The sequence below is a fragment of the Oncorhynchus gorbuscha genome, linkage group LG22 (genome assembly GCF_021184085.1).
Source record: "Oncorhynchus gorbuscha isolate QuinsamMale2020 ecotype Even-year linkage group LG22, OgorEven_v1.0, whole genome shotgun sequence".
Taxonomy (NCBI): domain Eukaryota; kingdom Metazoa; phylum Chordata; class Actinopteri; order Salmoniformes; family Salmonidae; genus Oncorhynchus; species Oncorhynchus gorbuscha.
Genome location: NC_060194.1, coordinates 13,777,869 through 13,788,384, shown reverse-complemented (window position 1 = coordinate 13,788,384; position 10,516 = coordinate 13,777,869). Strand labels below are relative to the sequence as shown.

Here is a 10,516-nt window from a genome sequence, read left to right as displayed (position 1 = left end):
CAAAATATCAGAATTGGGCTGCCTGTGTAAACGCAGCAAGAGAAACTAGACTCATGCACAGATGGAGCGCTGCAAACAAAAGTACATAAATGTTATGTAATAAATCAAAACTTCTTTCTCACAAGTGTAACATAGGCCTAGTTTGTGAACACTGCAAACAATGTGACCAGTCCATAGCCGTGGGAAGATGTGGGGGTACTGAGAATTCTTTTGAAAACGTTTTTTCGCCCGTGCTACAGACGACTATATCGGCCCGTTAATTCAGGACTAGTGAAGGCCCAGTGCATAACCTTTGTGAACTATTTCATTTTTTATGTCACGCCGGGAATAAGAACAGAAGTTAAAGATGTCGACTAACCGAACACTTACATTCTAGAACACTGGGTATGACGTGGGTTAACGCATTGGCATTGGCCCCCTAGATTGGGCAATTCCATTCAACTCTGTTTGAACTTTAGTCACCCAACAACAAAGGGACCAAATGAATGACCAGCTGTACAGATTTCATTCATAGCATTCTTCATCTTGCCCCAGAGTAACCCCTGTTCCAGTTAAATGACCTCACACAGACACTCTCTCCTAACCCGCGCTTGTGGCTCAGACCGCAAATCATATGAAGACGCTTTTATCCAAAGCGACATCTCTGCTCAAAGGTCACACTTTCAATTGTTTTGAATGGCTCTCGTCTTAGGTTTACTTTAGGATGGAATGGCGGGTAAGGTTCGCTAAATCTCAGATCTGTATGTGCTTTAAGCCAAACGGTCATTTTGTACATGTCATGTCAGGGTAAAGCACATAGCTACAGAACTGGTGCCAGGCTAGGGAAAGTTAAACCAGAGTTATGAAAGCTTCTGGGATTATGGTGACATTTGTAAGAACTAAGACTGCAGTGTATCTCAGGAGTCTCTGACATGAAATGATTTGTATAACACCTTGAATAGCCTAAAGTTGAGAAGAAAGACTATCTTTAAAGTTATCATTATCTTCTCCTGTTATCCTGTCTTTTGTATTTTTAACATAGTTCCGTTATACAGTACCATGGTATTGGTATATGATTGACGGTAGCCCACATTGGCACATTTGGGTCTGAACTGTGGTAAACTCAACTGTTTAATTTGATGGCCTTAACAAACAGCTCCTGCATCAGCTGGAGATAAGGAAATGTTTGCTCTCTGAAGAGCAAACAAGCAATTCAACAGTAATATTTCAACAGCAAACACTGCAGTACAATTTAATCACAAGTTAGTTTAAACGAGATTCAAGTCGATCTAATCGTCCATGTTTCACTTCTGAAGCATCATTAGCATCAAGGATGTGCTTTTGGGTGTAGGTTATATATAACCAGATCAAATTCCAAAGAAATAAAGCTAGATGGGTTCTTCAGTTAGAACACTACAGCGAGAACCATCATTTTGGGATTAAATCAAGCACAGATATAAAACAACAAACAGATCAAATAGGATCAAAGTTATTAATTGTGTTGCAGTCATTAAGGCTGCTCAGCCAAGCTGTGCCTGAGGCATGAAATGCTCTTCCAATAACTACTTTCACAGACGGTAGCTCACAAATGCACCCGTTGGCCTGTTGGTGAGACAGCTGTGCTGACAGCAGCAGTTGGGGTTACGATGTGCCAGTGACACTGTGCCTACTGGTTCTCTTATCATCCTGGGGTTGATGTCTAGCCCAGCTGGCACACATACAGTCAGGTCCATAATTATTGGCAGGTCCATAATTATTGGCACTCTTGATGAAGATGATAAAGAAAATACTGTATAAAATAAAGCATTTCAAGACTGAGGTATTATTTTGTTCTCAAAAAAAGGGAAAATTATATTATTTTATACGAATACAATTGCTCAAAGATATATATTTTATTTAAGAAGTAATAAAAAAATATATAAAAACGATAGGGGTTAAAATTATTGGCACCCCTCTTTTCAATTTTTTCGAACCCTCCTCTGGCGAGGATAACGACACTGCCTTTTTCTACAATGTTTAATGAGATTAGAGAACACATTGGGAGGGATCTTAGATAATTTCTCCATACAGAATATTTCCAGATCCTTGATATCCTTTGTCTGCATTTATAGACTGCCTTCTTCAATTCAAACCACAGGCTTTCAAGGAGTTTCAAGTCCAGAGACTGAGATGACCATTGCAAAATGTTGATTTTGTTGTCAAAAATTGCCAACAAGTGACATCAATAAGGGATCACAACTTTCACCTGGTCAGTCTGTCAAGGAAAGAGCAGGTGTCCTTCATGTTTTGTACACTCGGTTCTTTGTGGATTTTGATTAGTGCTTGGGGTTATAGTCTTCCTGGAAGATGACCAGGTTTTTGGCTAAAATGTCCTGGTACTGGGTAAAGTTCATGATGCCGTTGACCTTAACAAGGGCCCCATGACAAGTGTAAGTTAAATAGCCCCATAACATCAAAGATCCACCACCATATTTTACCGTAGGTATGATGTACTTTTATGCATATGCTTCTGTCTTCGACTCCAAACCCACCACTGGTTTGTGTGGCCAAAGAGCTCTATTTTCATGTTATCTGACCATAGCACCTGTTCCAACCCAAGTGCCAATGGCGTTTATCAAACTCCAGGCGGTACTATGGTCAGATAACATGAAAATAGAGCTCTTTGGCCATGCACACCAATTGAAGAGGGCAGTCCATTAAAGCAGACAAAGGACATCACGGATCTGGTAGGATTCCTCGTGGAGGAATGGTCTAAACACCCTGCCGGAATGTTCTCCAATCTCATCAAACAAGGCTCATCTGTATTCCTCCAGTGGTGTGTATTCATGGATGTCGAGGGAAGCCAGGCTTTCCCCAAAAATGACCAACAAGTGACATCAATAAGGGATCATAGCTTTCACCTGGTCTGTCTGTCATGGGAAAGAGCAGGTGTCCTTCATGTTTTGTACACTCAGTGTCAATGCCTAAGGCCGAGTACAACACAACGACACAGTGGCAGAATAAATTAAACCACACCTTTGTTACATCACAAAACTGGAGAGCAACCTCTGTCTGGTGAAGCCCACAAAGCATATTGCATGTAACAAACAGTTACATGACCTACAGTATGGTCAAGGAAGTGAATGTTTTCAACCTTTTGGGACTACTAAACAACTATTGATTTAGAACCACGGAGAGTTACAGCAAGTCGCAAAGAAAACAATAGCTGCCTCTACTATTCCAGCGTCATTTCAACTTCAACATCAAAACAATCACCTATGCTTAGTCTAATACAGTGACAACTAAAAGAAACCAAAAACAATTTAGTCCAATCAACGTAAGCTGAATATGATGTCCATGGTTCTGATTTTTGTGTGTGTATGCGTGCGTGCAAGTTGAAAAAACATGTTGACTGCCCCTACTTGTAGAGAAACGCCATTTGCCATCTTCCTCTCTTTAATGTTGATGAAACGGTTTATGACTCTGTCATACCGTACACAATTTTTAAAAGTTATGTCCTAGGCTACGTGGCTAAAGCACTTCCTCAATAGCCTAACTTCCTTTCATGGGAAACGTTAGCTAGTTGACGTTGGCCTACTACATCTAGCTACATATTGAAGTTCCATCCTCTCAGTCCATGGGCACAATGTAAGAATTTACGGAGGGATCAGAATCGCCTTTATAATCATTGGCCAGTACGGAGAATTAAGTAAAGCCACAAGTCTGAATCCCTATCTCCATCCATTGCTAATTTAGGAAAGTGACAATTTTAGCTAGCTACCTAGCCACCGGAGGACGACAACACAATGAGATGCAACAAGTTGTTTCAGTCAATCACGTATTTCTCTCAATGCGATGTAATAGGAGTGAAGCCAAATCCAAACTCGCTTCCCTTGACACTTTTGTTGGTGCGCCGGGACCATTCACAGTTGAGCTCACTCAGTTAAGCTCAACACTGATTGGCTATTATTTTATACTTTTTTTTATCAAGGGAGGCCAAATGCTCACTGGCTTCCCTTGTATTAAATAGTATGGGCGGCAACAATGTCATGCTCTTTTTGACCAGACAACATTAGATAGATGGCCTACACATACAGAGACAGAGGGGCGCTGTTTTACTCATTTGGATACATTCTCCGGTGAGATACATTCAGCCTCTTGCGAATTGAAGGAAAATTATGAAACACGCAGAGACAAAATAAAAAAATATATGTTTTTCAATTTTTTTTTTCTTGGTCAATTTTTTGGGGAAGCCTGGGTTCCTTTGGCACCCATGAATACATGTCACTGGATTTCTTGTATTACTTCTTTCTCTGAGCAATTGTATAAAATAATAGAATTTCCCGTTTCTTACATACAATATAGTCAATTTCATACAGTATTTTTTGCTAATATTTATCAAGGGTGCCAATAATTATGGACCTGACTCTATCTATCTATATGATCAATGTTTTATGATCTAATGATGACTGGACAAGTTACCACAGGACATTAGGAGCTGACCCATTGTTCTATTGGTCTATTTACTGAATTTTGTCATAGTCTTGATATCTTCTAAATTATTCATTCCAAGGCTAGTTTTCTAATTAAAACCCAAATAGTACTAACCACCAAGCCCTTATGGACCTGAGATGGGACACCAGCACCTGGTGTACCACATTACCTTCCAATGTAGAAGAGAGAGAGAGAGATACCTTATCTGAGGTTTATGGAATTACCTAATACCATGAGAGTGTGGTCAAACGAATGACTGAATGAACAAATGAATGACACAATAGACTGTTATAGAAATGTATTGATTTTATACTCGTTTTATAAAGTATATCAAATTAAACATTGCATGCATTTTAATACTTGTTTTGTACAGTATATCAAAGTAAACATGAATACAGATTACCAAAATGTATTTCATCCTAGCAGAGGGAATCTTTCAATGGAACTACAATGCACATTACTCTACTCAGTCGGTGTAGTTAGAGCCATTCAACATCACAGTAAATAGTGGCATTTACCAACTAACTACTGATAGTGAGGGTCACAAACAGAATTACCTCTGCAATGTTGAATGATTTCACAGTTCAAAGATGGAGGTCGACAATAAGGATATAGTTATGATGATTAACTGGAAGATGCAGTAAATATTACTGATAACACTTATATGGAGTTCTACCAATGTCACTTTCGAAATGGGATGGGAGTTTCGCCAGTGCTACCATTCTGAGGCGATCACAAACCACTCTGTGGCTTTTGTTTTCAAAAAGACATTAGAACAATACATTGCAGCCTATGTACATCATTGTGGCTTCAATTCTTAAATATACAATATGTACAATGTACATTATTAAGAAAGTAGATGAGTGGAGTCCGTCTTACTGAGTTTTCAGTTTGTATCGAAAGTCAACGTCATAGGTGGGTTGCAGGATCCCCAGACCTGCACGTGATTGGTCGAGAGGAGGCACTTTAACGGCTGAGTCTAGGAGCTCCATGTTGAAGTAGGACAGAACCAGCGCCAGGAACTGCTTGATCTCATGCACGGCGAAGAAGCGCCCAGGGCACTTGGTCACCCCTGAGCCGAAAGGCATGTAGTAATACCTCAGCTTGCGTCCCTCCCTGTAGAACGTCGTCTTCTCCTGGCCGTTGTCATCAAGATATCTGTTGTATTTGTAGGTCTGTGGATTGAGAGGGGAGTTAGAGGAAAGACTGACACTCCTAACCCTAGTTATATGGCCTTTCATCTTTAAAGGGAAGACACTGAGCATCACTCACCAAGGGATCCTCATAAATCTTTGGGTCAAAGTGGAGCATCTGGGGGTAGAGGGCGATGACGTCATCTTTGCGGATGCGGTACGACTCCTGGTTATCAAGGTGAAGCAGGAAGTCCTCTTTGGCCACTCGGATGTTCATTGATGCGCTCGACAGACGCATGGCCTCCTTGATGATGCTGTCTGCAGGGTCAAGAAGACATGGTTCTTTATAATACCATATTCACTGAACAGCTTGACTTTCGTGTCAAACATGATTTTGGAAAAATATCTACTTAATCAGTTTTGGTATATTGCAGCTTCCCCTTACCTATTACAGGCATGTTGTCCAGGTCCTTCCGGGAGAGAGTGAGTTGTGGTTTTCTAGGGTCGACATGCTGACCTGAACTCTCCAGAATATTCTTCACCTCCTCATTGGCTGCTTTCATAGCCTCAGGACTCCTGAAGAGGCAAGACAAGATGGAGGGTAAGTCAAACCATCAAGTTCAGACTATACAGATCATGTATCAAAATATTCCCAACATGCACTTTGGACCAGGTTGTTCTCTGCAGCTCTATGACATAAAGGGAATGCTATGTTTCTCCAATGAGTCATTCTTGACACCTCTGTTATCACAGGAGTTACTGTGAGCTAGCACTAAGTCGCAGTCAGTAGTTGAGAATGACAATTTACTGTACAGGACTGTTACAAAATACATTGCTCAGCCCTTATCTCCACCCTAATGAGCACAGCATCTATGTTCAGCTGTTTGAACAAGATAGCTAAGCTGATACACCCCCCCCCCACAATGCAGGAAATACAAACTTGTATTGTATTTGAGTTCTAAAAAGGATTGACATTTCAGACTTGTTTTGCCCTAATGAAAAATGTATCAACCCCTATAGAAATGTCCATGAATTGTAATCCACATAATAATTAAAATGTCTTGTTGCTGCAGGACACTTTTCCTGCTGTAGTAAGCTGGCTCAAATTAAGATCCAACATCTGTACATACCTAATCATGTGGAGCAGGCTCCAGAAGGCAGTTGGGAGCGTGTTGGCCTGCGAGGCCCACAGCAGAGCCACGTGGGTGCGGGCCTTGCTCAGGTCATTGAAGGTGGACAGGGTGTCATTCAGCAGCATGCGCAATGAGATCAGGTCCGATACATTCTCGCGTTTGCTCAAGTTCTCAGCCAGCATGGTCTTAGCCAGGTTCTCCCTTGCAGAGTGGGCACTCTTGAACACATGGATGGGCAACCCAGCCACCAACGCCGGGAAGATCTTGTCGAACTCCTTGAAGTTCTCCAGGGTGTTGAGGACCAAAGCCTTCTGGGCCTCCTGGCGCGCAGCATTCTTGTCGTTACCCAGATCCTTGCCGAAGAGTGTCAGGTAGCTCGACTCGAACATGACCTTGTAGCAGAAGGCGAAAATGCCATCCACGTCCCATCGATCCTTGCTGGGGCTGAGGGTGTCTGACTGCAGCATGACCGACTGCAAGTTCTCCATCATGGTCTCGATGAGCGAAGGGAGGGCTTCACCTTGCAAGGTCTTCATGAAGGTCTGGTGGAGGTTCTCTGTGGTGTAACCGTGCCTGGGGTCCATGCTGTCATGGCCGAAAGCCTGGGTGGAGATAAAGAGAGGTTTAATTTAAGACTCTTGAAAGCCTGCATTGACAGATATGGATAGATTAACTCATCATCAGCAAATATTTAGTTGAACAACAATTCATAGTTAGGCATGTCTTTACCTTGACCGAGGTAGAGAAGTGAAACTTCTTCCAGTCCAGATGCCTGCCTTGGCGGATGACGGCGTGGTAGGAGAAAGGGTCGCACAGGAAGTGAAAGTACTTGCCAGCGATCTTGCAAGTGAAGATGTGCCCATATTTATTCTGTCGGCTCCGGAGAAACTCCAGGGGGTTGGCTCCAAACTGGACGGCACAGCCGAGGTATGGGATCAAACCATTTTCCACTGGTGGTTCACCTGGTTTTCTTGAAGAGCAACACCAATCATTTAGCATCATAGCAATGATAAAGCAATGCCCAAAGCAAGCCATCGGAAATACTTGAACATAGGAAACACAAAGGTGATGTTTAGACATGAGATGTTTAAAATACGTGAGTTAAGCAACATCCAAAGGACACCTAAAGATGTCCAGTGAATCCATACTTGTATCTGAACCTAATTTAAATGTTGTCTTATAAACCCAAAGCAAACAACAACAAGGTGATGTCAGAATCTAGTGATGTGCTCAAATGACAAAACTTTGGAAAGTTGTAAGTCACATCCAGCAGAACAAAACCCAATGCCACTGCAGCAATCTCAGAATAACACTACCAATTATACTTAACTATCAGGTTTGTACAGCAAAATAAAGTACTGCATGTCACGAAATTACAGCTGGCTTTTTTGGCAAGTAGACATCACTAAAGTCTCCATAAAAATGAATAACCTTTTGCAACATGGAACCCATTTATATTTTAAGAGCAATACAGGTGACACAAATAAAACCATATAACATCAAAGAAAGAAAACAATAAAAGGGTCAGCTGTAAATATGTTTGTTCAAATCAAATCAAATGTATTGATAAAGCCCTTCGTACATCAGCTGCTATCTCAAAGTGCTGTACAGAAACCCAGCCTTAAAACCCCAAACAGCAAGCACAGCAGGTGTTGAAGCACGTTGTTGTACAATTTAAAAGGAATACCACACCCAAAGCCTTCACATTATCAGACACATGTTCCATTCCACAATATTATGCTGTGTTCTTCATTAGACTATTGACCATCAAACATTGAATACCATTCAACATTTTGCATGTAAAGACATTTTACTATAAAACGCGTGGGTCTCTGCTTACCTCTTACGGATCCCCAGAGCAAGCCACAGACAGCAGCAAAAGCTGATCACCACAACCCAAATCAAAGAGACAGTGATGATCATGGTTGCTTAAGATGCTCGTGGCAAATACCTGTGTGGAGAATAGACCAAAAGGTGCCTGGTGCTAGAGAGGGCTAATGGCCAGGTTTAGTGTTAACTCCCTGGCAGAGAGAACTCAGCTAGATGACAGGGGAGGTTCTGGAAACTGTGCTCGTGGAATCCTAAACTCTGATTCAGATTATTTATATGGTGCTCCACACAAGCCATGGGGAGGGACATGAAGCATAGGAGCAGTGGGGATGACTGATTGGCAAGTGCAGCCAAGACACCGCCCTCCTGTTACATGTTTGCCAGTGTTACCTATTACACTAGATGTCTCTAGGAAATCCATGGAGGTGTGTGTGTGAGTTGTACAATGGCCTTGACTGTAGTCCATGGACAACACCACCTGAAGGACAGCAGACTGTACCTGATAGCACCACTGGGTGGGCAAATAGATTTCAAGGTATTTGATGCTTTTTCTGTGTCCCACTCGCACTGTGTGTGTGTGTGTGTGTGTGTGTGTGTGTGTGTGTGTGTGTGTGTGTGTGTGTGTGTGTGTGTGTGTGTGTGTGTGTGTGTGTGTGTGTGTGTGTGTGTGTGTGTGTGTGTGTGTGTGTGTGTGTGTGTGTGTGTGTGAGCGCGCCTGTTTTGACCCGTTGAGACCAGTAACTAGGTGGAGGAGGCAAAGTATTATTTTTCAGCTACTCTTAGAACATAAATATCAAAACAATTCATATTTTTGCACTCAAGAGGTAATTATCTTGAACAATAACTGTTTCCCCATACCTCATCAACCCTCAGTATAGAACATTTACATGCAGTACATTATTATTACCCTCAGGTGGTGACTAGTCCATTTCCAGCATTTTATAGAGAACAGCAGCTCTTGTATCTACAGTTTAGGAGATTAGTCAGATATATGGAACCTAGTATATAATTAGAGAGAAGTGAAATAGTCTCCAATGTCACAACAGTATGTTAGGTTTGGATGATGTAAGCTTTTTTGGGAAGAGCCTCTCTACATGGTTGTTTTGGACAAGTGAATGAGTCAGACACACATGCTTGAACAATAGGTACCCTGTCATGTCGGGATCTTTGTGGTTGAACATCACGTGTCATTTCATCAGTAAATACTATGTAGTGCTGGAACTGAGTGACACTGCTCTTAAAATAGGCTTTCTTTCTCAAGATTAATTCATATTCAAAAGTGTGACAATTTGACCTCAGAGTGTGTGGATTTTCAGAATCTAAGTAAAATCTTGAAATTGTAAGAGGATTGTTGCATCTTTCCTCATACATTTTTACACAGGTGAATTTCCCCTATATTCTCCAAAACACATGATGATGCTCTGATGAAAATAACTAACTAAGATGTTAATTTATGTTCATCCATGTCTGCCTGACTTGCCTACCAATGAAGTACTATACTTATTTTCTTCCCATCTCACCAAATGCAGCCACTATGCACACACAGCAGACAACTGACAGTTCAAGATGAAATCATGAGATTGATTAAAGAGGAACAGTTGAAATGAACCAGTGAAGATGTGAACAGGATGGGACTTGTCCACCTGATGGAACACTGAAATACCTGTGATGGTGTGTGTGTGTTTGTTTCAACCTTAAGTTAGCCGTTCACGAAAGAGATGACGTATTTCACCTAACCGACGGTTTGAAAAGACTTGCTGACACAGGTTATGTCCTTAACCCTGGCGTCATGCCAACTGATTTCAAGTTTAAAGTATTGTTCATTGTTTTTATTATGTCCCTTGTGGTCTCAGATGGAAAGGAGTTTTGCTACATGTTTTATTGTAAACTATACTATGGGGAAACTTTTAAAACATTCCTTAATAGATGTACTAAAAAACAGACACTCAAATCAGTTGATCAGATGAA

General features: G+C 41.5%; 1 protein-coding gene across 1 annotated transcript; it reads right to left on the bottom strand.

The window, feature by feature from the left end:
- Positions 1-4,735: 4,735 nt before the first annotated feature.
- LOC124009846 (cytochrome P450 7A1-like) lies at positions 4,736-8,798 on the bottom strand. Its single transcript, XM_046322047.1, has 6 exons — positions 8,559-8,798; positions 7,448-7,688; positions 6,716-7,320; positions 6,031-6,161; positions 5,725-5,903; positions 4,736-5,627 (listed from the first exon to the last, which is right to left on the bottom strand). Exons 1-6 carry the CDS (start codon positions 8,639-8,641, stop codon positions 5,328-5,330), a joined length of 1,539 nt encoding a protein of 512 aa, XP_046178003.1. The 5' UTR covers positions 8,642-8,798; the 3' UTR covers positions 4,736-5,327.
- Between the last annotated feature and the right edge of the window lie 1,718 nt (positions 8,799-10,516).

Bases quoted from the DNA above. Each gene is read 5' to 3' on its own strand.
- LOC124009846 (XM_046322047.1), bottom strand. From the start codon at position 8,641: ATGATCATCACTGTCTCTTTGATTTGGGTTGTGGTGATCAGCTTTTGC. The intron at 7,321-7,447 runs GTAAAGACATGC...ATCTCCACCCAG, and splicing joins ACTTCTCTACCTCGGTCAAG to GCTTTCGGCCATGACAGCAT. The intron at 6,162-6,715 runs GTATGTACAGAT...TTGCCTCTTCAG, and splicing joins AGCCTGCTCCACATGATTAG to GAGTCCTGAGGCTATGAAAG.